This window comes from Aptenodytes patagonicus, chromosome 5 (assembly GCF_965638725.1).
Source record: "Aptenodytes patagonicus chromosome 5, bAptPat1.pri.cur, whole genome shotgun sequence".
Taxonomy (NCBI): Eukaryota; Metazoa; Chordata; class Aves; order Sphenisciformes; family Spheniscidae; genus Aptenodytes; species Aptenodytes patagonicus.
Window position 1 is genome coordinate 69,149,087 of NC_134953.1, and position 27,753 is coordinate 69,176,839.

The 27,753-nt window shown below is 42.9% G+C and overlaps 1 protein-coding gene across 2 annotated transcripts; it reads right to left on the reverse strand.

Annotated features, from left to right (window-relative positions):
* Positions 1–1,734: 1,734 nt before the first annotated feature.
* Positions 1,735–27,753, reverse strand: KDM4A (lysine demethylase 4A). Of its 2 annotated transcripts, none has more exons than XM_076340369.1 (22): positions 27,656–27,753; positions 27,187–27,339; positions 26,735–26,910; positions 25,501–25,615; positions 24,457–24,650; positions 22,946–22,995; positions 22,308–22,411; positions 21,110–21,247; positions 19,938–20,188; positions 18,973–19,163; positions 17,317–17,678; positions 15,399–15,519; positions 14,583–14,761; positions 12,082–12,286; positions 11,712–11,788; positions 10,933–10,988; positions 9,864–9,972; positions 8,685–8,873; positions 7,783–7,953; positions 7,168–7,287; positions 6,487–6,579; positions 1,735–5,425 (listed from the first exon to the last, which is right to left on the reverse strand). In XM_076340369.1, exons 2-22 carry the CDS (start codon positions 27,322–27,324, stop codon positions 5,285–5,287), a joined length of 3,180 nt encoding a protein of 1,059 aa, XP_076196484.1. In that variant the 5' UTR covers positions 27,325–27,339; positions 27,656–27,753; the 3' UTR covers positions 1,735–5,284. The 2 variants fall into 2 exon arrangements, with proteins under 2 accessions (XP_076196484.1, XP_076196485.1); XM_076340370.1 differs by lacking the exon at positions 27,656–27,753 and adding an exon at positions 27,490–27,517.

The following is a 27,753-nucleotide window of genomic DNA, read 5'->3' on the forward strand; positions in this document are numbered from 1 at the left end:
TCTGAAGCTTCTCTGGAGGTCTGTGGGTACAACACACCCCCTGCCTCCCTAAATTCAGCAAGACTGTGGACTTGATTCATTATAGTCCTTGAAGTAGTTTGCTTTGGTCTATAGCATACTTGGTATGTAATGTATCACAGTGCAGGCACAGGTACTGCTTGGACATGAGACTGGCTGGTACAAATTCTTGAGCTGCAAAGACAGGTTTCTCCTAATTCTATGTGGAGGACTTCAGCCTGGGTATGTAAACATCCCAGCACACCAGCCAGCCACCTTGCCTACAGCCTGTGAGGAGGCAGCTCTTCCTTCAGCCAGCAGTGTGGATAAAGATGAGAGCATCCCAATTCCTGGGGTGTTGGGTCCTCTCGCAGCATGAGGGGCCCACACTGGATACGCCAGGCAGCAACTCATGCAGGACTAACTCCCCCAGCTAAGGTGGAAGAGCCCAGACAGGAGGCCTGTTTCATTGCTCTCTTGCATTGTGTACTGAAGGTGTTCACAGCCCACTAGAACCATTCATAAAAGTGAGAACTTTTCTTAAATGCAGAATTACAGGCCAAGGACACCTCTTTTCAGGCTCTCCTACCTTCACTCAGTTTTGTCTAGAAATTACACACATACTCTACCATTTTCATCTTTTTCCAGTACCATCCCACACATTTCCCTCATTCGCTAGGTGCCGTCAGAACAGTTTTGACTTCAGCATTGTCACATTACTCATGCTGCAGCAAGGAGGCTGTGGCAATGTTTCTGCGTAGAGCTGCCACAGGTTCCTCAAAAGATAGGAATCAGGTGAATGTTTCCCATTCCTCTGTAGACCACTCCGGTGAGGTCAAAGGAAACTACTGACACACACCCTCAGCTGTGCTCGTTGCTTGGTTCCAGTAATAACACACTCACCCCACCTGAAGTGTTGCACTCTTCACTCATCCGAGGGAGAAATCTAAAGCTGCCGAACAGGTCTAACAGCAATGCAAAGAAATGAAGAATGATTATGGGAAAAGAGGAAAAAGGCTTATTTTGACTTCTAGCAATACCCCATGTTGTTCATGTTGAACCTAAAATACTACACACTTTACACTAACCTAAGTGCACACACTTAAAGGTTCCGTGCAATGTCTACAAATTTGTCAGGGAAAAGGAGATGTTAACATTTTCCCAAACTACAAAAGCTGGCTCCAGGAATACCTGGCACTTTAGGCTCCAAAAATATGGGCTGAAATAATACTACAACGAATAAGCAATTTACTCAAGGTCACTCGGTGTATCGGTAACAAAAATCCCTGAGCTAAGGTAAAAGAATCTCCTTTCCCCGACTGCCAGTTCAGCAAGTCTTAACCAGCACTGTGAAATTCAAGAGTCAACACCGAAGTAAAGAGCAGAGCTGTTGGACTCTGCACCCAGGTAAGATTTTCTTATGAAGCCTCTTCTGGCACTGCCACTCTCAGCTACAGAGGGAACTTAAGGCAACTCAGCTCTTACTGCAGATGTCTCAGGTCTGTACTTCAATGGGGAGAGATGACTCTGTGGCTCTGTCCCTGTTCTAGCTGAACAGCCACGCTGGACTGAGTCCTTAAATAGCAGAACTCCACTTAGCATCTCTGAAAGACATCCGAGAACTCACTGCATAAGCATTAAGGAGGTATTAGAAAGGAATAATGCTAATAGAAAAAAGTAGAAGCATGATGAGAATTTCCAAATTACATTGCTTTAGTTCTTAAATTAGTCTACAGATTGTCCATTTTGAAATTAGATTTATTACTTGATCAAATTGAAAACAACATACAGGCTACCAGAGTCTTGATTTCATCCCATGTTTGCATTAAAAAAAACAAGCACAACTGCAGACATGTCAGACAACAGGAGCCCAGTTAGAGAATGGAAGAACAGAGATGCATTGGAAGCCTTGGGATATGTGGCTACGCTCCTCAAACAGTGCAGAATCAACTCAACCCAGCTCAAAACACCGGGAAGAGAGAGAAGGAGCAAGGAGAATGGGTCCTACTACTGGCGGTACTGTCTCTGGTCATCTGAGGGGTCTGCTGATGGAGAAAGAGGTCTCCTAGAAGTCCAGCCACAGGCAGAAACGTTACTGCAATCAGGCGCTTTACAAAGAATGCAGTCACCTTTTTAAACCTTATAAAAAGTAATCACTGGCTTGCCAAGCTCATCCTGAATTAAGGGCAAGCCACTATTTGTTTATAATAAAAATGCTTTTTATGGGTCCAACCTGAACCAGTCACAGATGGAAGCTTCATGAAAAGTGAAGTGAGGTCTACTGCCTGCAGCATCACGTGCAATGGACCTAAGGAAGGGCCATCAAAGCTCCTGTGGGGCATACGGAGTGTGATTTCCTACTGAACACATTCAAGAAGCACCTGCCTAGCCGATACTCTGGCAGCACCTTGCCCTCACTGGAATGATGCTGTAACAGGGATAAATACACTTCCAAAAACAAACCACTGGAGAAAATTATCAGTCAAGATCAAAGTACAGGTAACGGAAAGCATATGTACCTTTGAGACAGCCGCTCTGTAAAGAGCTTTTATTGCTACCTGTTATACTTCAAGCCAGAAAACCAATTGTTTTTGCCAAGTCAAATAATATAGACCCCTCAAACATCAGGGTCACCAATTTTAAGTTCACGGAGAGAAGCCAAAATGCAGTTCAATCACTGCAGTAGGTAAAGTATGCTCACATTTTAACGATGCAGCACAAGAACTGACAGCAAAGTTGGGAAGGCCCTTTGTCTCAGCGTGCAGGATGGCAGCGGTTTCCAACACAGTGCAGCCAACTGACAAGAGCAAATCTGGAGCCCGCAGAAAACGCAGCATAACAAAGCTCCTCTTCCAGAACAAATACTAGGCATAGGAGCTCTTGAAAGTCACTCAATACTGTTACAGGTGGGTGGCAAAACCTGCTGCAGTTGAACAACAGCACTCCAAACAAATCCAGCTGTTTCGTACTAGGACATCATTTTAGGATGAAGCTGTTGAGCCAGGTGTTTGCAGCACAGGTAGCACGTGGCACCTAAAAGGTGCATTTAAGTTATATGGCAGTTTGGGAAGAAAGCCTGAACACAGGCACCTTTTCTCTGGAGGGAGAATGGCAGATGATACAAAGAGTATGTTTTTCAGTAATATACAGGTAGTGTTCAGCCTACAAGAAGTTAAGACCAAATCCTAAGATACGCTGACAGAACAGAGGCAAGTTTGTTAAGGCCCTGCCAGCTCTTCTCCACGTTTGCTCACAGCACATCACTTCAGAGAGGCTTACATACAAGCTAAGACGTCAAAGTGCAATTTCGTTCCTATTGCCTAGACCAGAGTAACTGCAGCTACTGGACTCCGGTCTTAACACATCCTAGTTTTATCAAGCCAACTATCCCATTCATCAGAAAGCGATTTAATACCCTGAGACCAGGAGTTTTGGACATGGGAAAAAGAAAAAACCCACAAAAGGAAAACCACATCTCCTTTCAGAATCTGTTTAAGCCCTCCAATACTGATGAACGAGGTATTCCACCACAAAAATGGGACAGAATACCTCTATGCAAAACAGTGGTTGTGCAAATCTTTGCTACTCCTATCAGCCTCCTGACCCTATAAAAATGTAGGGATAAGTAAGATTTTTCTTTATAAAAGTTGTAGTTTATTTCTTTTCTGATCGAGAGTTGTATCACTACACAATACTACATTTTATTGCTAATCACAAATCGATGCACCGGGGTTTCAGAAGAGTTTGGTTTATAGCGTTCCTATGTAACAAAAGGAAAAAAGTTACAAATCCAGACTTTGCAGACACATTGCCATGTCCCTATAGAAGCAGGGATGCATTAGGTCTGTTTCACTAGAAAATTCTCCTCTTGAACTGTTTCCGGAGAACATGTAACCATAATTTTCTCCAGCAGGAAAAGTCACCCCATCATTCCATGCAAAAAGAAGGTGGCCAATCTGCTCCACAGCCTAAAATCCCTTTCCTACAGAATGGGAAAGGAACATGTATTTACACGGCTCCTACTATGGTGTGTTAATGCTTAAATTAGTAGGAGCAAGTTGGCACATCTTCTACACCTACTACCCAGCTTAACTCAGCTTCCTATTGCTGGGGTAGCCAGTTCTCTCCAACATAACTGAGATGTGCCCTACTAATAATCTATAAAAATGCTGCGGTAACCTTTGCCAGACAGCAACACAGCAGCACTCCTGCTTCAGAAGAGCATTGCACAGCCTTTCAGTAATACATACAGTTCAGTGCATGCTTTATCTGTCTCAGACCCAGTACTAGCTGTTGTAAGCAAAAGCCTGCGGCCACACGACAGACAGCGCTGCCACAGAAGAGGCACTGCACTGCTTCAGATACCGCTGCCCTGTCATCCCCAAATACTGCGATGCTTGGATTTCAAGAAGGGAGAGTTAGGACTCTGTCCCTTTGGTCATTATTGCCTTAGAGAGGGTGGGGAGAAACTCAGAAGAAACTCTTTGGGAGCTGAATGTCTATTGGGAGCTGAATGCCTATTCTTGTTAGAAGGCTGCACTGCGCAGGGCTCCAGACAGATTTCATTGATTCTGAGGCACATACTATTACAGTTAAACTTATGATTAAGTAAGTCAAAACAAGTATCAGAACAAAAATATTAAATGGAGGGTTAAATAATTTGTCCTATAGGATTCAATTTCACATTTCACCTGTTCACACAAGCACCTCCTGTCTGCTTGGATCTGAACAGCCTACAGCTCAACCCTCAGAAAGGAGGTGCTGAGAAACAAGAGACTGAAGCTGCTTGTGACAAAAAGATGGATATAAATATAAAAAGAGGTTCAATTTCAAGCACCAGTAATACTGCCTGCTCAAGCCCAGGTGTGGTCACCAGGGAGACTCCCAAAATCAGGAACATTATTCAATTAAAACAATAGACCGTACTATTCTGCAGCTGCCAAGATTCCTGGCTACAACTCCCAAAAGAGTTTGCCACCTGTCAAAATTGTCTCTAATAAAAAAAGCAAGACTGCTCGACGAGATGAAGACAACACCCCCAAGCTGGCTTATTCAGTAAGGACCCAACTTCAGACCAAGAGTCTGCAGGCATCAGCTTCAGCAAATGGGATCTGTTTCACTATCCAACAGCTGCCTTTCAGCTACTGCAGAGCATCAGCTTTTTAGCTTCCTTAAAAAACAAAACAAAAAAACCCTGGATTCGAAGCATCCAAATATGGCCTGTTGTACTGGAGCGTTTAAATCCTTGGGGGAGCTGGGCATCTTCTTCCTCTGCCACAGGCAGCGCTTACTCCATGATGGCCCGGTACAACGCAGGTTCAATGTAATCTTCACGGTAGCGTGAATTGATCACTCTCTGTCTCTTCCTCTCTTGTCTGACCTCCTTCTCTGCAAAGATCTCCGTGAAGCGCATATCTGAAGCTATTGACTAAGGGAAAAACCAGAATTAGTCACTAGAACACAGATCAAATCCCTGCCTCCACATCCTCCTACTGCATGTAAGAAAGAAACAAGTCAGGACGCTTGGGAACATTCACAGCCTTCTTCAAAAACTGACCAAACACAAGAATAAAAATATTTAAGAAACTGGATTTAAAAGTCTGGGTACAAGTTTAAGTGAACTGTAATCAGAGATCTAAAGAACCACTGGTTTCAAATTTAACCGAGTAGCTAATTTAAGTTCACAATCACTTTCTTAAAGGAATAAACACACTCATCTGTTCCAACTTTCAAGCAGTCTAGTACATTTTGTGCCTTATGGAGCAGGCATCTTTAAACACCTGGTCACAGGATTCAGCTATGATACGTTCTTTCTTAAACCTCTAACGTCCTCTGTGCCTGCCAACAGGTTCTGCATCAGGGTGTGCACGATCATGCTGTAAAGCCAGATACCCTAGCATGCTGTCCCTAGTTACGTTTTTTATAACGGGAAGCATACAGCAACAGAACAGGGACCCAAAGGGCCTATGGGATCTCCGTCCTTGGAGATAATCAAAACTTGACTGGAGAGAGCCCTGAGCAACCCTGTCTGACTTCAAAGTTACCCCTGCTTGGAACAGGTGTCTGGAGCAGAGACCTGCAGAGGTCCCTTCCCACCTGAATTATTTTACGATTTTAAAAAATGGCCAGCTCTCTTGACGCCACCCTACTAAGAGCTTTTCAGAACAAAGGGTAAATGAAGGAACTTGGCCATTCTTTGCAATGGGAATAGACAATGAAACTTATGAATACAGGCACAAAAGGGTATTAATGTGCTGCCCCAAACAGTGACTCTATGCTATAAACTTCTGTCTCTGCAGAAGGAGAATTAAAGTCTCTCCAGAGCAAGACAGAACTTCGCTTTTGTAGCCTGATCTACTACCAAGCTTCGCAACAACTGAGGAGAGCATCAGATTGTGATCTTTGGCTGCCATGCACTCAGCTTGCTTTTCAAGGACAAATTAAGTTAAACAAGCTTCTTCAGTAGACGTTTGCACCCCGTTTACCTACCAGCCTTGACTTCACTCTCTTAGGAAGCTCCTCTTCAAGAGTATACACATCATCCCTTTTCACCATCAGCTGTGACCCATCTTCAAATTCCACCTAGAAGAAAACCAGAAGTTGTTCTGCCAGAAGTCTCAGAAGTTAGAACCCTCCCACAGCTACCCAGAACTTGCCTTCTCCTCCACACAGAGGCCTCTCTTGAAATAATCTTCTACCACTTGGATTTTATAAGATACATATGCAGGTATGCACACTGCAACAGACTTTAACCAAAACCTCACCAATCCCATGACAGTAAGGCTGGTCACTTTAATACGGCCTGACCATTCATCCTTTTGGAAGTGTGTAAGGCATGATGCCCTCCTACTAAACAGAGAAAAGCAAAACCAAACTTATTTGAAGTAGTTTAAGCTACAGGAACAGAGTCTGCTGAAGAACTGCAGACCAGCAATTTTTCAGAAGCTGACACTTTCAAGTAGGTAGCCAGATATAAGTAGAGCTGCAAGCAACCACTTTGCTCTTAACTCCAGCAACCGTTACCAGCATCTGGCATTGCTGACAACACTGAGTAACTTTCCCTGAAGCGTTTAAGCATGACTCCCCTATAGCTCTGCTGGCTCTAAGAACAGCTCTGTTAACATGATCAGGTTGTTACGAATGATGAATTTTCAGACAACAATTCTGTACCTGGTACATCTGGATGGCATGTGATGCGACAAACTTGGCTCCATAAACTTGTCCATCTGTCCATCTCACCTGCACAACTTCCCCTTCAGCAGGGGGACCTAACTGAAGACAGTCTCGACTCTACAGCATAAAGGAAGAAGGTGGGAGAGACAAGGAGAAGGGTAAGCAGATTCTTTATGTGAAGATTCAGCAAGCCACCAGGGAGTCCATCCCAGTCACACTGCACACCACGCCAACAATTACTCCATTTTAGGGATGGAGAACTAGGCTGAGAGACATCTATCTATCATCTGTATTTAAATCCCAACAGTGGGCCCAACTTCAAAGTACTTCATGCAGGAATGGTATGCAAGTATCAGCAAGTTTTCCTTCAGACCTACCACTGCTAAGCAGACAAAGATTAGCTGCACTCCCTGTTACACCTGTTCCTATGTGCCCTCAGTTAAGTCAGTCTCATGTAACACCCTTAAGGCCCCCTTGCAGCACATCTCAGCCACAACACGACCTAGGGTGGGAACAATTACCAAATCCCCTGGTGTGTCTGCTCTGCAACAGCAGGAATTGATGCGCATCATGTGCCCTCTACCGGAGCCAGGCTCCCACTGCATAACATACCACAATGTCCTCTGGATACAGGTTATCACTGAAGGAACCATCATCGAAATTGACCTCGTAGAAAGTCTCCTTTGCAAGGCTGACCACTTCACATTGATAGAAGCGACCATTCTTGTGCTTGCTGATGACTATCTGTCCAGGTGACAGATCCTGGAGTGCAGCCTTAGCTCGCTGAGAAGAGAAAAATCACTTCTTATACAATGACTCAATAAAGAATGTGTTGAGGACCATACCTCCAATGCTGGCAGACAAGGAAGCAAAATGAGGTGAGTAACTCTACTCAAGACACCATCAGGAGCATCTTTAGAAAAGTTCTGCCTCTGGTATTTCAAATGCTTAAGCCTAATCTGTTAGTTGCAGCTTTTGTTAATTTACTTAGTAAATTAAGTTCTCATTCTTCACAGCAATGCAAGGCCTTTTCAGTAAATATTGTCTAATAAACTGTTGTAGTTTTGATGGCTAAAAGGGCTACATGGGAACTTTATAAACTAATCAATCCTGGAGTTTAAGTAAATACAGTTCTGTTGAAGTTTGCCATATAAACCACAATAAATAGCCTCTGAGAACTAGCAGTAATCTTCCTTCCTACTGCTAGTAACAGGAGTCATGCAGCCTGCTGGAGTCCCAGCACTAACTCCTGCATATTAAATATCACAGCATAAACCCCACTATTATTCCTCATTACAACAGCCACAGGAGGGATGTAACGCTTTCAGTCCTTCTGGGCTGCAAACCAAAATACAATGAAGGACCTGACTAAGATCACTCAGAGCAGCAGCAAGGTTGAGATCAGAATCCAAGACCAACACGGTTAGATTATACTGAACATTCTGAAAGGGCCAAACTTTTCAGTCCCTCCAAGATACTGCAGTTCAAATCCTGGGAGTCACACACCTACTCACCTCTGCCTGAGATGGAATCTTATGCCTGAAGCAGGTAATGAAGACAACAAATGGCCAGTCATCAGGCTGCATCATGACTCCTGCTGCTTGGGCACAGCTGACATGAAAGGATGTGGGACACCGACCATGTGAGCACTGTACACAGCAACCTGCAATTCTCTTTCTTCTTTTCTTGCAGAAGATGCATTTCTGTGGACAGGAAACTAGAGGTTATTGGTTGGCACTAGCTTTTACCCCACACAAAGGGCTAGTTGGTCTAAGTGTCTGATACTGTGCCATTTACTCTCTGTGAGAGCATTGCTACTTTCCCATTAAAAAGAAGCAGAAGGCTACCAGTTCTAGTTTATGACAAGGCAATAATTCATAAATTTAAAGTAACCCCATAGATGAAAAACATACATTAAGTATCTACCAGCTCAACAAGCACAAAGCATGCGACCCAAGGATGCTAGCAACAGCATTTGCTGGATTAAATCAGTCTACAATGCTCCAAAGCCAACGGGGCCTTTCTGCACTTGGTTATTAAGTCACACAGAGAAGAGCCACAAGATTAGAATAATGAGCAAAGACCAGACACAACCCTCCCCTGACCCCCAAACCCCAGAAGTAACAGTTAAAATTCTATCACTACTACCAGTGACCGAATTACACTTGGGTGAGGCCTGATGGCCTGTTGTAGAAGAATATTATCTGTAATGCATCAGCATTTGCAAAGCAGTTAAAATCATTTTCCCCTCAACACTGAGCTGTTAGAAGAGTTAAGTACAGTTGCTTTCTTCCTGAAGACATTCACTCATTATACAAATGCCTCACATATCCTGAAGCATCTCAGTGCTCAACAGCAGTTAATAAAGCAAGTCAAATACTAGGGATTAGAAAATAACAAACAAAACAAATATCACCATTACACCACTGTATAAATGTCATTTGCTACATATGGAAAACTGTGCCCCCTTGCTCGGTCCTCATCTGAATAAGCATATACTAGAACACGGGAAAGGTTCAAAAAATAGCAACAGGGACAATTGCCATTTCCCATACAAAGAACAGAGCAGATTAAATTCTTCAGTCTGGAGAGGAGATGACTTGGGGTTGGAGGGATAAGCAAAGTCTCACAGATTCTGAACAGACTGGAGAGACACTTTAAAGCCTCAGCAGTGATGCACAGGTGATCCTTACCAGTCTGAAACGTTGCAGGGGGATTTTGCCAACATCTACAGGACTCCGCTCTGCAATATTCACAAATTTTGCCTCCAGTACAGCTACAGCACACATCACATGAACCCACCTGTCAGGACAGAAGAGGGGAAAAAGAAATGAACATGCATTAGGCTGACAGAGGACACTTTGGAGTTTAAGTAAATACAGTTCTGTTGAAGTTTGCCATATAAACCACAATAAATAGCCTCTGAGAACTAGCAGTAATCTTCCTTCCTACTGCTAGTAACAGGGCACACGTGGGGCAAAACCAAGACTTCTTCATGCTTCCCATCTACTACTAACAGGCTTAACAGGACAGCAATTTAGTGTGGCTTGTGCTGGTTGCATACCTGCATTACAAAAGCCTGCCTGATACATTTATTCCTTCACAGACCTGTCTCATAGCAACTGCTCAGTCACTACTGAATTACTTTTGAGACCGTGATCAAGAGGCTGAGGCTCCATATGACATCCACAAAATCTTTGGAGGCCAAGTTTCAGTCACTCCACGGTGCTACAAGTCTGTCCCCCTGCTATTTTGCACCAAATAACTTCAGACGATCCACCACACCAAAGGACACAGGACGGGCAGTTCTATGCAGTATACTTGCTGCAGAGGTACTCTGAATTTCAATATGTTGTACTACTTAAAGCTATGGTTATCCTTTGTCTCCATCGCCACCACACATTACATGGAGAAATCAAAAATCCTCTGTGAGAAGGTATTGAGAGATGTTACCTCATCAGGAATCTTATTTTTATGTGGTACATTATAACCTCTGCACACTACACCTCTGCACTATAAAATGCAAAGCAATTAACAGCTGCTGTCAACAGAGTGAGAGTGAGGCATTACCTGAAGAGGTGATGATTGCTGCATATGAACACAATGAACACACTTTACCATAGCCCCCCCAGTAACACAAAGTGTGAAAGGTGTTGTTGGTCACTCCGTTACACTAAATGCAGACATTGGCTTTACTAGCTTACCCTCAGGTACTTAGGAATTGAGCTTCTCCCTTAAGATCAAAAAAGCTGGAACACTCACTTGTCATCATTGGCTCTCTGCAGTGCTCCTCCTCGTAATGAACACAAACAGCAGTCCTGGCACAAGGAAGAAAGCAGTAGCTGAAAAAGTGAGGTCCAGAGCGGTACATTTGCTTCAGAACTTCCTCCTCAAAATGCACATCCAGAGGAAGAACATGGTTTCACTGTCAGAAGCGAGCTAACTAGCTTGTACAGATCAGCGCTTTAGCTCTCAAAAGCTGCTACCCTTAGGGCAACAAATATAGACTCCAAGTTTGTCAAAGGCAAGCAGACCTACCACTTGTTTGTTATGGGTTCCTTTTACAACTGCAATACCCTATATTCTTTGAGGATGTGTAAGAGGATCTGGAACAAACATGAGCAAATACAATTCAAAAGGTTGACCCCTTCTGCTGATCTAGAGCCTATATAGCTTTTTGAGGGAATCCCATTCTTCTTGCCTTCTTCACATGTGCACACCTCCCTAGTTATTACCTGAAGTTAATTTATGGTAGCTACTATTTCTAAAACAGAAAGTAAGACAGACAATGGAGCTGTTCCCACATTCATGCAGAACATCTTCTCTATGACTCAAGTGAACTCAGCAGCTTTGCACTAGTTAAAAGGATTATATTGCTATGCCTTAAAAAGCGCCAAAATACAACAGACTGGCTCCTAAACATTCTCTAAATTGCCTTCTTTTCACAGGAGGGAATAAAAAAATAACACTATGGAAATGAACTTTGTAGCAAGTGCCCAGATGTACCAGACTCCATCTGAAAATCTTACGAGAAACTTTACCTCCTCTAAGGCATTTTCTGTACACCTAGAGCACATCCAGTCTTCAGTGGCCTTGTCAGGGGATACACCGTAACAACCTAGAACAGACACATCTCACTTAAGAGCTTACCTAAACTCAGACCCACTCCCCTAGGGCCCACAAGTAAAGCAGGAATTAAAATCAATGAGCCTAAGGATGATGCTGTATATTTCAAGTTATCCATGCAGCCAACTCCATATTTCAATATATATTTCACTCAAATATATACCATCCAGATAAGGGCTGAACTTGGTCTATTTGTACATTAAACAGACTGGTAGAGGCTTTCTATGATGTACAGACTTACTACAGAGAACACCAGAGTTTAGGGTTAAGTCTAGATGCACTCACTTGCATGAACACAGACATGGCAGTTCTTGCAGGTGATGAGTACGCTGGTTCCATCTTCCTCTAAGTAGGGGGTTGAAAGATTGAGGTCAGTGCTGCAGCCAGTTGTAGTAAAGCACATTTCAGGAATCAGGGGTTTGGTTCGGATCTTCCCATCCACAGCAGCTGGAGTTACTCCAGAGTTTTGACTGTTGCCTCCACACTCTGCCTGTAAGGGATGGACAGGATATTTAAGTTTTACAAGTAAAACTGTCTCACATAATCTTTGCTCACCCATTATTCCATACATAAATCCAGTTTAAAGAAAGAATGAAGGTGCTGAAAGATTTTTAAAGAGTTAGTAGGTTAGGTGAAAATATAGTTTGTTTATAAAATCCTCAGTTACTGCAGCTTCAGAATGGAATTATTTTCTACCCAAATGGCTAAATGTAAGGTCTGAACCGCATCCCTCTAATAAGCAACAAGATACACATCAAACTGCATCTCTTCCGACAGAAGAGATGGAATCACCAAGCCCACCTCATGCTCTGTGGGCAACACCTCTGTTGCATCCCCTTACCCTCTAATACAGAGGATCATAACACTGCTATCCAACGCTGTACATTTATCTTACCTCAATATGGGAGGATTATGATCACACAAATAGATACCTACTGCAATCCCCATTATTTTTTCTTAGTGTAGTTCTGAACAAGTCTAATGGGCTTTGAAATTAATTTGTTCCTGGGAAATAAGCAGACTAACAATACAGTTTCCCAGTTAAAGTTGAGGAGACTTTCAGGCTAATCTTTTATTATTTATTCATCTAAACCAATGTCAAATCAAACAGCAATTACATGTAAAGTTTACAGAGATATGCTTTCATTCAAGTTACCCTTCTTAACAGCTAAATAGAAATGAATCTTTCTCTTTGAGGAAATGTTTCAAACCATCTTTTGTACCTCATAGGCCACCACCAAAGTAGCTTGCCTAATCTTTTAAAAATATTATTAGCAGAAATTGCAGTAGCAGAATGAAGCTGCACTGTCCCTCCTACAGTCCATCAAAAGGTAGGGAAAAAAAAAGTCCAGGTAAGGATCACAGTTGGAAGGGAACTGATGTGTTTTCAACAAGCCTTGTTTATTCAGATTCTGTAAAACTTACTGATTTACACTGCACATTGCATGTCAAGCAAAAGACTAAATGACTGAGGGAAATCTGTAACAAAGTTGAAGAAAATTCAACTTCTTTTTCCAAGCAGCTAGATACTTTTCCTCTTCACAAAGGAAAAGTGACTATTTGTCTGGCATTTTGTGCCAATTTTTTATTTGAATGGATAACTGAAGTGAGTTCCCAGACTTGCTATAGACCTTCTGAAGTTGGAACAAAGACCCTAACCACAGCTCAAATCCTCGAAGAGTTTCTGCTTCACTGCCTGGTGTAGACAGACGTTTGAAAACCTGCAGCTAGAGTTTTCTGCTTAATAGCATTTAGAACTCAAAAAAAAGAAGCTAACAGAACTTAAACTGTCCTCAAATTGTTAACTTTATACACTGTCAGCACCAGTGAAATCCATGTACTATGCAGCTTCTATGTAGAATTTCCAGTCCTAACAAGAACCTACTCTCAGACAGAAATAGCAAGATCGAATAGAAACTATGGTCTATGGTTTTCATGGAAATTAGGAACTACACGCAATATAAACCCTCAACAAAAATTTGAGGTCTTTATTTCCAAAACTGTGGTGAACATGTTTCTAGTGCCACGATAATCATACAGTGATCTCAAATTAATCAACTACGCTTAGCATATGGGAAGGGACAAACTATCTCTAAGTTGCAGGTGGAACATGCAATCAGACAACTCTTCAAGCTACCTTAAAATTACTTAGCTTAGGCACAGAAAAAAATTCAGTGTGGGATTCCTACCTAAGCATTTAGTCAACATGACAAAGGGGTTCTGCAACCCATCCCAAACTATGCATTGCTACAACCGCACTTTGTTAAAGCACATTTTCACATGCCATAGCTACTGTCAATATGGATATACCCCAAGAAAAGACAGCTTTCTATCTATGCCATCCACAAACACAACCCTAAGTCCTTTTAAGTAAAAAGTCTTCTTCCTTGCCAGCTCCCCAAAGACCATGTGCTATGAGTAGACTTGAAGTGTTTTTTAAAAAAGAGTAGGAGTGAAGGTGTCAGTCTGGAAAAGAGAAATGGGATCTTATAGTCAGCTCCAGCAACATTCAAGCTCCATTCTGTGGTTCGAGCAAAAGCCACAGAACACAAAAGCATCTGCTCAACAGCAGAGCGAGCCCCTGGGAACCCACAGGCAATCCATCACAGGTGTGGTGAGGTTCACCCAATTGTGCTCTCCTGGAACAATTCCTTGGGAAGACTGCAACACTGATACAGCTGTTGTTAACTGGCAATATGTAAAACGACATCTTTAAAACTATGCATCACAGCAGCAACCTATTCAGTTATATCTATGATTAACATTAACAGACATGGTCTACATACCTGATACGTCTGGAAGAGCATACAAACAGCACAGTAAGGAGACTGCTGAGCCATGGTCCGATTGTATTCTTTTTCAGCCTCAAAATTTGGTGGCCGATTCTGCCACAGCTGGCTAAGTGGCTTGGCCCATGCTTCTGTCTCCTCAGCCTCTTCTTCAGGAGTTAGTTGCTCTGATGCCTCTGTGATAAGAGATCATTAACTCAGTGATTATGTGTCCTTTTACAGATACCCTTATTGTAAATGAAACTAAATACGGCAAGAAGTTACGAATAGAGATGACACAAAGACTGCCAGAAATCAAATTGACAGAAGAGTGATGGGAGCCAGTAGCTCGGTCTCCTCTTTATGAGGCTTCTACTAATCAAGCAACCATGCAGACACAAGATAGGCTTATTGGGTGAGAACAGCACCAGCTCCAAATTACATCAAGACTGTCAGCCAAAAAATCTGGTGTTGGTTGGTTGTTTTTTTTAAATCATGAATATTTACATCAATTACTGGAACACTCTGAGGCAGAAGCAATTATGCAACAGTCTCTTGGTACTCATTTAATTTTCCTTTCAGAGTTGTGACTTTCCAGAGAATGCAACAGGAAAGAAAGAAGACACCATTTGAGAGAAGAGTTTAATGACGCAAGCACCAAGAAAAAAAAAAAAAAAGCCAAAAACCAGAAAACAGAGAGACAAGCACCTTGTCTAGGATGCAGAGGCGTCCCTTGCTGACTCCTGTTTATCGCCAGTTAATGGAATACCCCACACCGTCCACAGAAGCTGAGACCCTCTCTACAGTTTCCCAAAGAGCACAAGGCTTACTTACCATCATCACTAATGCAGTCTTTAACCAAGAGTGGGTGATGGCGTGGGAGCTTGCTCAACGGCTGGCGACGACCCTTGGACTTCTTACTCTCCTTCATTGATCTTATGTACTCCTTTGCTACCTGGACAAGGAAAAGCAATTCAGCAGTCAGTTAGCACGTGTCCTTCTGACATTATTTTTAAAGGAATTCATTATGAACTTAAAGAAACCACCACAAAATGCACACATGCTTCCATGATTTTATTTCTAACAAACTAATTTAGCTCTAAACTAGCTAAGTTTTTGAAAGAACTGCTTGCAGCACTTTTGCTAGGGAAAACCAGATAGAGCTGTATTAGCTCTGTTGAGCCATTACAATAGAGACTTTTCACAGGTCCCAGCATAGCTTTTCAAAAACGCAAGTCTGTTTATATAAGAATCGTGTAAAAGACAGAAAAAAAGACAGACTAGTTGAATGGTTCAACTTAGAAAAGCCATGATAAGAAGTCTCACGCATTCTGGAGAAATCCTCAGTTCGTATGTCAACATAAAAATTCCAAATTTAAAATTAAAAAATAATAAAATTTTTAAAAATTACAGAGTTCATTAGTATCTCAAGCTAACAGGCTTATTTTAAATGAAATTTCACCCTCTGCTTATTACTTGCATTGATGTCTTTCCAGACAGACTGGAAGAAGGAGACTACAACAATAGTTATTTCCTCTTCCCTTAGCCTCATGTAAAAACAAGTGACACACTGACAAAGTTACCACTAACCTGACAAGCAAGGCAGTAAAAGCAATGATTTTAACAGCCCAGGAAGTCTCTCAGTAGATAAAAAAAAAAGGGGGGGAGGGCGTTTCTTAATCTGTTATTCCTCTGAGAGCTGAAGCAAGTCTTCGATTAAATGCATCTTACATTTTTTAAATCTCTTCATAAAGAAGCCAGAAGAGAGCATAACAATCATTATCTCTGACCTGCTACATAGAGTTAGATACAAAACTTCTAAGAAACAGAAATGCTTTTATTGAAATGGAAATTAGCATTCCCAGTTACTATCTGATGGAAAATTTGTTTCAAAATACACCATACTGGGGAAAACGATCTACACCTATTCAAAATTTCACCTTTTCCCTGTATGGACTATGCAATGGAGATATCAGTACCAGCAAGAGAATTTCTTTAGTTTAAAATATCCATGAGAACTCTTTCTCAGTTTCAGCTTAATTATCAACAGATTTGCCCATTTGCTGCTCTGTTTCTGTAATTCCTGAATTTTGAAGACATAATCATTATTGGCCTCCCACTCTCTAAACACAGATTTAAAGAGGGAAACAAAATAATTTGAAAAGACACCACCAGGTAAGATTTTAACTATTACAGCCTTCTCTTGGGTTTTCTACTAAAACATTCATTGGCAGTTCTTAAGCACTCAGATTTACATTCTCCCAACCAATAATTTTTGTTCCATCATTTCTTTTTTTTAAAGGGACACACTGATGTACACATGTATGCGATTTTGTATTAAAAAACCCCTCAAACATTAACGCGCTCATAATAAAGGCTGGATTGAACTAGTTTCATTTTAGGTACAAATAGGTGTCTATTACTATAAAAGGACCTGAATCAGCCTGTAACACTACCATATCAAAACCACCAAGCTACCCTTTCCCTTAGAGCACTTAAATAATTTAGAGACGTTCTCAAAACAAGGGATCTATTTGTTTTCTAGAAGAGGTAAGAGTATAAGACTTTCATCTTAATTCTTGTTTGTCTAGCAAACCCATAGGTATTAAAAAACACATTAACAGCTAAGCAACCTGCTATGCAAACACCAATGGAACAAAAACGTAATCTGCACAGATAGGAGGTTTTGTCACAGCAAATCTGTGAGCATGTAATACAGCCCTTAAGCTTTCAGTACTCCTGCCATTCATACCTCTGCCAGTTCTTGCTCATTCACACTGGTGGTGGCACTGGCTTTCTTTCCTGAAGTCTGTTCATTGTCAGATCCGCTGGCATCCCCTCTAGCATAGCTATGGACTGTAAGCACCCCAGCTGGCCCAGGGAGAGTTTGTTTTGCCAACAGATCAGTCGATTCAGAATCAGAAGAACCAGAATACGCAGGCGAGCTGGGCTGAACACTGGAAGTTGTGCTCTGCTTTGAAGTCATCAATACTGAAGTGGAATTTGAAGCATGTGAAATGGAGAGATCCAATGCAGCTGCTTCTTGCTCTTCCTCTTCTTCCTCCTCAAGCTTCACTGTTTCCAGTTCTTCAAATTTCGTGGAGTCCACATGATCTAGAAGAAAAAGATATACTGACGTTTTCTAATGTCTGGGTTGCACAAATGTTCTCTCTGCTGCCATTTGCACAAAGCCAAACAGGAAAGCAAACTACTACACACAAAAAAAAGTGACATTAAAGTCATGTAAAGAGCAGATCATTAATTCAAATACCTATAAAATCATGGTTGGCTTAGAGAGAGACAGAATAAAAGCGTCTGCTCGTTGCCTCTTCCAGTACAAGAACTAGGGTATATCAAACAAAATGAGCAGAGCGCGAGTTAAACAACAAACGGAGATGATCCTTTATACAGCGTAGCTAAACAGCCCAACTCCTGGCCACATAATGCTGTGGGTAAGAGGTTACAAGGGTTCATGGGAGACTTAATAGAAGAAAAATAAAAACACACAAACCAATAGAAGATTATTAAATACAAGCTGCAAAAGGCTGGAAAACAGAATACTAGAGGGAGGCATTACATATGTTTGCCATGTTCTTATATTGTTCCATAGGCCCCTTGCTCCTTCCTTAAGAGCAAGGATAACTGACCCATTACAAGCCACGTTAATTTTCCTCCAGCCTACTGATTACAAAATTACAAATAAAACATCTATACAGCATACCAGACCCACGCTACCAGGAAGTGTGCGTATGTTTTACTAAGCAATTTCTATAAACAGGTCACATTACACAAGAGGGATATAGAGGACCTTAGACTACTGAGGCATCCAATACATTTCTGTATGCAGGCAGGCAGAAAAAAAAAAAAAGAGCAAAAATCGAAAGCTAGAAACACCGATTTCTTAAGCAAGTCTCATGCAATACTTCCTGTTCCTTTTAATTCAGCTGAAATGCAACATCCCCGTGACCTACCTGGTCAGTCATTGAAGCAGCTACAGGATGGCTGCCTACACCTTTGCTCTCCCCCAACATTTTTTTAAATAATTCTCACTGGGGAGTTATCCACAGAAAGGCCACAAAAGCTAACAATTTAAGCTGTCGTTATTTCATTTACTCAAACCAGTGGCAGAAGTGTCAGACATTTAACTAAAGGGCACAACCTAAAATTTTTCTAGATGCACTCTCTGGTCTTGAAAAATCAAATGGTAATATCTCAAGTCTCATGACAGTAAGTTTCTGAAGTGCTTGCCATGGCTCTGACTAACTAGTGTCTGCTTTTTTGGACATGACAACATCCTACTGACTAGCATCATATGAAAGAGTGCCCTAGATTCAGCTCTAGCAGCTTCTCTCCCTGAAGAATAATATCCTGGCCCCCCGTACCAGGATAAAGCTTGAAACACAGTTACCTGGAAGCTTGAGCCCTTGTTCACCTTGCTGCACAAGTTCACTTGTAGGTCTCTCACGAGGCTCTGCCACGTCCGCTTCATACTGTGTGGAGCTCAGCTCCTCCTTGGGGAAGGCCTCGCTCTCACTCACCTCCTGAGGCACTTCCAGGCAGACCCTGTGCCTTTTTGTTCCTATGCGATGCTTGGGGATGCTACAGAAGACAAATCCATGTGTCAGGTTACCAAACACGTAAGCTTGTCGAATTTGTGCCTGGATGCACAACATACAGCCTAGTTTGGATCAGTGTTTTATGAGACAGCATCTGGCAAGTCACATAGTTTCCAAATTATTCTGAAGTGTTTTCTTTGCCTTTACAGAAGCAGAGTCAGTAATCCTTAGGGATGACTCCTCAGCATCTGTTAATCATGTATTAGGCAGCTACGTTCTAGCCAGGCATTCTTTACCTTTAACAAACAAAAAAATCCCAAACAAAAAACAAAGCAAACCAAAACAACAACAAAAAACCCCCACCAAAGACAGCTTTAGGAATAGTAGCTGACACTGGCTGAAAGAGATTTAACTGCAAAATGTAAGATGATTAGCCTGTCTACCTTCAGCAACGAGGAACTGCACACTGATGTTGCAGCGCTGGTAGTACTGGAATTTGCTAGCAAGTACTGTCCCATGATCCCAATACACCTCCTTTTTCGTCTGGCCTCCCAGTGTACGGTGCACACTTCCAATCCAGGCTTTGGATGTCTGCCCAAAGTTGAAGAACTACCTTCCAAGCTGATGCGTTTCCTGTCTACCACAGACCATCATCAATGTGGACTCAAACAGTAGAAACAATTAAGAGTAAACACTATTCCCAAGAAAACAGACTACTGCTAACTCTGACTGCTATCAGAATGGCAAACGTTCAATTGCAGCTGGGTCCAATTTCTAATAATCCAATAGAAAAGCAGAGGACTACATAAAGCACTACCTTTTTGTCTCATCCCCGTCCACCTCCTCTTTACATGTCTCTCCTGTTTGCATTTCCTCAGCACACTGTTTCCCATTCTTGACTTTTTGCATGAGATCCCCTTTAAGGAACTCTGCCGCCTCTGGGGTTGGAAGAGCGTGGTCAATGACAGTCACATCCTTCCCGGCTTTCCAAAGCTTGTAACGATCTGGCTGGTACTTCCTCACAAACACATCCATGGAGATCTTCACCATGTCCTTCCGACATGAGCACTGAAGTCACAAAAAATATTCAAGTAAGGCCACATACTCAGCAATTCTACTCTGCCTTCCTGTATCACTTTGCTTTCAGGAGCTTAACTGAAGAAAAAATTCCCACAGTTACACGTAATTGAGCCTTAGAACTCTCAAGACTCTTTCCCAGGAAGTCAAAAGGGCATATATTAAGTTACTAAAAACTGGGCAGAAAAGCCAGCAAAAACGACGAAACAGAAAACCAGATGTTATCACAATAACTAAGAAAGCAAGCTCACCAGCTTATTTACAGAGTTGCTGGTAGAAGCTGACTGTTTTAAAATGAGCTCATACAAAAACAGCCAGCAAAACCAGAGACTATAATGAGGAAGTCGGAGCCATACAATCTCTGGGCCTACCCAGAGCAGCAGAGGTTCCCCTCGTCTGGGCATGGTTACAACTAGTGCTTCAAAGCGTTCACTTCAACGTAACTTTTGAAAACGTAATCCATGTTTGTAAGGCACCTCTACAGGGATGTTACACTATCCAGTCTAAAGGTTCCGCCAAGATACTTATTTTGATAAGTGACTTAAGTTACCAAAGTCATACTTCCAGGCTAAACAGTCAATAAATAATGGTTAAAGTATCAGACAAAATACTGACGAGTCCTGACCACCAAGCACACCCTTTCATCTTTGGACAGACCACCAGTTCCCTGCTTTTCTTTGAAGCCTCACTTGATCTACACAAAGCTAAAAAACATGTTATATGCTATCCATAGTTGAAACAAGGACATGAAACAGGAGGCTGACTGGACATTGTTACCGTATCGGAAAGCAAACATCACATCTTAAATGGACAAAGCACTGAATTCACTCCCTTAGAACAAACATTGGGGGCTTAATGAGCAGCAGAGCACTAGGTTATCTGTACGCAATAGGATGGCAACAGACCACTTACCAGTACAGACTGCTTCCCGTACTCGATCCACCGAAGAGTAGCGAAGTTGGTAGATTCAGCACAGTTAAAGCCATGATTAAAGCCAGCATGATAGCTATAAGGAAAGGTTATCATGAACTCTCCAGCCTCCTGCGTCACCTAGAAGACAATTGAGACACTGGATTGTTATTCACAACTTAAGAGTCTACTTGGCGGGTCTGAATAAAAGGAGCTCCCGTACCCTTCATGCAGTGTATCTGAACCCCCCACCCGCAGATGGTGGCTGGAGTTACTTGCTTCAATGGATAGACTTGATACCTTCACTATTCTCCTACTTAAGTATCTGTTTACTGGAAAGCAACACTCAAGAGGTTTTTACTAAAACACAACACAACTGGTCAAAATAGCACAGAAGTGGTTATACATATGAAATACTCTGTGACAAGCTATCTGAAGGTCATAAAGGTACTTATCTGCATCAGCTACAGGTTTGGCTGAACAGTATCTAAGGCCAAGTAGAATTTCTGTCAACACACAACTTGGAAATTTACTACCGTTTTCTTTTGCTGCTCATATTCAAGTACAACTCTCAGACAGCCTTCCACTGCTGCTCTTCAACATTTCCCCACTGTCTAACAAAGGTTCATGACAACAAAACCCTTCAGCTGCCCACGCAGATGTGACAGTACTTCTGAATAAAGACTCAAAGACTAGATCTTCAATGTGTGTGTGTGTGGGGGGGGGGGGTGGCAGGTTATCACCTGAGAAAGTAAGGACGCCTATAAAGTTATTAATGTAATGAAAAAAAATTAACAGGGAACAAGCTGTATTTTCTATTGAGGAAGCAGATCACAACAAACGAAATTAGCAGGGGACAAGTCTGAAACAAAAAAAGAACAATCTCTCTTCACTGAACACACAGCTAAGCAGTGAAGTTAATCTAACACAGGATGTTGTATATAGTTTTAAGTTAAAAAAAAAAAAACCCTCACAGAAGACAGAGCCTTTGTTTTTAATAGTCCTTGACAGATTTTTCTGTCTCAAACTCTTTCAGGCCCCAACTGCCGGATAAATGGAGGTACAGTGGGAAAGGATTGCCTTAAACCCTCCCTGTTCCTATTTTCCTCTCTAAGCATCTGCTATTGGCTACTGTTAGAGATGAGACAGAGCTGCATGAACTCTTGACTGAGCTAGTATAACCGCGATTGCTTTTCTACACCTTATCAAATGGGATGCCGTATTTCTTCAGAATTGATGGAGAGATGAGGGTCATCTTGTGACGGAGAAACGCTTCACAGCTTTGGGCACTTCCTGGAAAGAAACCTGTTTAAAATAAAGGCAAGGAGAGATGTTACCGTTCTGCTGTGAACTAAATAAATTTTTCAGTAATTTTTAGGAAAAGTTACTGTCTAAACAGCGTTTCTCCCTAGGCCTACAAGTACAGACCGCCTTATTTGAAGTGTGCTAGCTTGCCTTCTGAAGAAAAAGGACAACTCCTGGAGATTTATCTTTAACAAATGCTAGCCTGAAAGAGCATAAGAAAGACTGCACATAGAAGGATCTTCCCTTGGCTGCAACCTTCCAGTTCTAATAATAAACAGCTAAGGATTTTCTCATTAAAGGTTAGACAGACCACAATTGCATTATTTGTAACGTGACATTTCTCTTGTGTGTATACTATAAACAAACACTCAGAAGTAATATAATCTATATTCTAAAAGGCAAATTATCATTTCAGTCATGCCAGCCTGTGCTCTTATAAATGTTACAGGCATGTTGTACTCCAAAAGAGCTGAAACCTGTTGCAGCTGTCCATCCCACCTTCCACAAAAGGCAGGACATGAATTGCCTGATTACCTTTTGCAAGTCTCTCCAGTCGCTTCCCATGCTCTGGAGGGATAGAGTACCTGCAGTCATAAGAACAAGTCTGTTAAGTTCAAGTGACATGACAAAATCTCAAAGTCTGACTAGAAATCATAAACAGGCATCAAGGCATGAATTACTTAAAAAAAAAAAAAAAAAATATCCCCCATCTCTACACTATCTCTCTCAAAGTTTGATGATACAAAGCTAAAAATCTTTATCAAGGACTTTTATCTCTCTATCCCAAGAAAAATCAAAAGCCAAAAGCTGACCAGCTCATCCACTGACGTTTGCTTAAGCAGTCAAGGAACTAAAAAGTCTGATGCATTTAATTAGCAGATCTGTGCAGCAAAACATGAATTGTGAGAAGAAAGGGAAGAGCGCTTCCCAACCAGTTTCAGTTCACAGCTGTGCAATCGCTAGTATACTCAGTGCAAGGAGGAACACAGACCAAGAGAGAAAATGGAATCAACTCTTTCAGTGGCTCAGACCAAGATGGGACTCAGTCAGACGCAATGCCACATCCTTAACACGTGCACAACTTGCCGCATGCTCTTTAGGGCTATGTCTCTCTCTCTCTCTGTATGCACCTTTTTATGGGCACCACAAAACTCCTAGTTGGTTTGACTACAGTAAATAAAATGACCTACTTAGCTTGCTTTCACTCTGGAATAGAGTGCTATATTCTTGATGGAGTTTCGTGTTAAATAAATCAGACTAAGGTATCAGCAAAGTTAACTTCTTCCACATACTACTGTAAAAGAAGCAATGGCCAAAAGGTTTATCTGACTGAACTATTCTGTTTCGTGTTCCCATGCTATTGCCGCTGCATGGGGTTGTTCACTGGTCACATGGCGCTGGCTATTATTTTTTACTTCAAAGTTGTATTAAAAGGCAGCCAAAAATACTAGTTTCCAACAAAACTGCCATGGAAACAATTGTTGAAGTTTCTTGAGAAATTTATTTGTGAACAGAAGGGAATGATTCACTCTTAAAATGCAACCCATGCTACAGAAAAATTCGGGAGCCTCCCCTAAAAACAATCATGAAAGCTCAGACACTGGACAAACCACTCAGCAAGATCACTAGCCTGCTTTTAGATCTATGATAAATAGCCACATTTCAAAGTCTGTTAAAAATTGCCTGTTCCCGTAGTGCCTGCACGACAACAGACATATTACCTTTGTATGGTCATTTTAGAGCCTCGGGAAATCATAAGCAAGTTTCCAAGGTCTGGCCCTATCGCAGCAGAGAGTGTCCACCTTACATTATAATTCTGAAGAACTCTTTACATCAGGACAACAAATGGACTTTCTAGAAGGTAACCAAACAAATGCTACTGAGTTCCTTACAGGGTTCTAGTGTTCCTGTCATCAGATACTACTGCAGTGCAAGATTGGAGGGGTGGTAATTCCTTTAGTCAACTCTCATAACTTCACAACTTTGACTCCAATATTTTATGGTATTGTTTTGCTACATCTAGAAGCTTCCCTAGAAAATCTTACCATGACTTGGGTTCCCCAAAATGCAAATAATTAATACTGTAGAGATCCATGTCCTCGGTATGCCAAGCAAAGGAAGTTTTCCACATGCCAAAATATAGGTAAGGAGTATTCACTCCTTCAATGGTTATGCCACTTTCATTCTCCACAATATCCAGGATTGTGTTCAGTCTGCCAATATTCCACGCATCTACATGCTGCAAAACACAAGCCTCATGTTAAACAAGCATTAGGAAGAACAGAACCACACAACTAAGACAACAGTTGCAAAAGCTATCAGACACTTGTGAAACAGCACACCAAGACAAATCATCTACTGGCACAGCTCAAACCATTAGCTAGTTCACCTAAAACAGAAGTTTCTCATGGTGTTAGCTTACATACTGATTGTTTACTAGCCACCTTTACTGAGGAAAAAAAAAGTTATCAGCCAACATAATGATTAGGAAGGAGAAATAATCATGAAGCCACAGACTTTACAGAGCAGAGAACAACAGTGCGAGCTTGAGCTGATGTCTGAACCCTCTTGAACAGAAACACTTTTCATTCCAAACATCTTTTAAAAGAGTAAACCATCATAATTTAGGAGACTAGCAAGTAGAATGCATACCCTTTTCTAATGTTTATCATCTTAACACATAATGGCTACAGAGCTGTCCCACAAAAACACATGCACTAGCGGATACCAAAGCAGTGCACATTCACTCATCAACACCTCCAACTCTCATACGCTTTTCAGGACAAAGCAGTATAAAAGCAACACTTACGCAACAGCGGTTTTTGCTTTCTTGAACTAAACTGTATTACACTGAAGCGCTAACAGAGGTCCCTTAGAACGTTACCTCTATTAGCCTTCTTTAACCATCTGGGTTAAATGGAGAGTATGTTATAAACAAATGGTTTATTGCGTTCCTGCCTACTCCAGAAGCTGGAACTCTGCTAGACTATCATTAACTCTGAAAGTGAAAAGTCAAATGCTACATTAGTAGTTATGGAATGCAATATACAGAGATAACCGTTACTTGAAAACCAAAACAGTTTTCTTACCTTGTCATAAAGTGTGCCATTAACATCAGCACCATAGATAGGGGCATTGAACGTAAGGTTCTTCCAGTATTTTCGTTCAAGGTCTTCAAAGTCCGTGTAGCGGGGTGTGCAGTACCTGAAAAAACAACAAAGATACTAAAGACTTTGTAGTTTGATACTTGACGAGTCTAAACCAACGTTCTCCACCGCTGAAAGAATCGAAAGGTACAATAAAAACACTTAATGCATGTTATCAGCCAGATCCCTACCTCCCAGAACAGCAATGAGAGCAGCCACAGCTCTGTTCCTGTGAGACTTAGGAACAAAGCATCAGGAAGAAAACTACCTTCCCCATTTCTCAGTTTACTTTCATTTCTGCTTTGTGCACTTCTCTTGGGTCAGAACAATTTCACTTTCTAGTTGTTGCTACTCAGCAAGGAAGGATGCAGTCAAAACCAGAAATGATACGAAGAACAACTTGAAAAAAAAAAAAACCAAAACCAAAGTTTTCTGCCACTGTAAAAGTAACAAACATTTCCAGACTCACCTGCTAGTAAACTGGTCAAGCACACTCAGTTTACCAACAAAATATCTGCTCTTGATGTCCATTCCCTGCTAACTATATACTGGCCTCTTTGTGCAGCACTGAGGGGTTAAATTTACACTCTAACACCTATTTAACATGTGTGTGTGTATATATATATATTCCAGATATATATATTCCAATTACGTATATAGCATTAAAGAGTAATTTTCAGTAAATTATTATATTTGAGAAACAGAACCCTAAGATATTTGATGTGTACTGCTCTTGCTAGACAAAATAAACTTTAGTGGGCAGAGTGCAGCTGGCAATTCCAATGCCATTTCTGAATAGTGATTTCTAAGGCTGTTTTGCTTAAACTCCTTTTAAAGTGATTTTTTCTCTGTGTCCTTTTTCATGTCAAGAACATTCCTTTCTCTACTACTCTACTCAGTAAATGTTTTGATGGTCTAGCTGCTAGGGACAAACAGACAGGAGTCCACAGCAGAAATAAAAAGTTCTGCCGGCATTACATATCCTCTTGCCAAATGACACAAGCGACAAACGTCCCCATCCACACAGCCAGTTTCACAAGCACACCTCATCTGCCCAGGGCGCTACGTTCACGCCTGTGACCAGCACCAGTCCGTAGCGAGGACCTGGTCCCGGGGAATTTGGGCAACAGGAACTCCCGCAGTAGCTATCTGCACGGAGACGCAGGCACGGACGTACTTGTCGCTGTTGGCGATTCTCCTGAACTCCCGGACCGTCATGGCCTTCTTCTGGATGTTGTACTGCGTGAAGAGGCCGGACTGCCCCGTCACCACCTGCTGGATGGGCGCTGGGATGACGAGCTCGTCGATGTCATCGTAGCACCGCCGCGGCTTCCACTCCTTCGGAGGAACTATCTGCAGGAAGGAAAACACACCCGTTAACCGCCGAGCACACCGGCCCGGCCGCTGCCAGGGAAAGCATCAAACTTGGGGAAGTCGGACTGAACACCCCCGGCCGGGGCACGCCCGCCCCACCGGCGCCGCGGGGTAAACAAAGAGCGGAGGCGGCCCGGCCCCGCTGGGCGGACGAGGGCCGGGCCCGGTGCGCGGCCCGGGGCCGGGCGGCGCGGCCTCCGCCCGGGAGGGGTGGTGGGGGGAGGGGTGGTGGTGGTGGGGGGGGGGGTGTCGCACCTTGGCCAGCCCGGCGCGGTGGGCGCCCTGCGACTCCACGTAGGCGATGTACCGGCTGAAGTCCCGGAACTGCTCCATGGTGGGGCGGAAGGTCATGATCCGCGCGCTGGGGTTGAGGCTCTCCAGCTCCGAGGCCATGTTGCCGGGCCGGCCCTGCACGGAGGAGGGGGGGTATGGGGGGGGGGGGGGGGAGGGTCACCCCGCGCACCCCTCCCCCACCGCGCCCCGCCCCGCCGCTCCGGGCGGGCCCCGCCGCGCGCCCCGCCCTCTCCGCCCGCCGGCCAATCTCCGCGGTGTCCGCACCAGCCCTGCCTCCCCATTGGTGGAGGGCGCCTGCCCGTCAGGACCACGGCTCTCTTTCCTCCTCACGGCGGAGAACGCCACCGATTCACGCCCCTCCCCCCCCTCCCCGGCCGGGGCGAGCCCGTTCCGACGCGGAGGGGTCCGAGTCCCCGCCCGGCGTGCTCACGTCAGCAGGGCGTCCCTCTTCTTTGCCGCCTCCGCCCTCCCCTCGGTTCGCCGCCCCGCCGCCGTATCCCTCCGCACCACGCGCCCAATGAGTCCGGC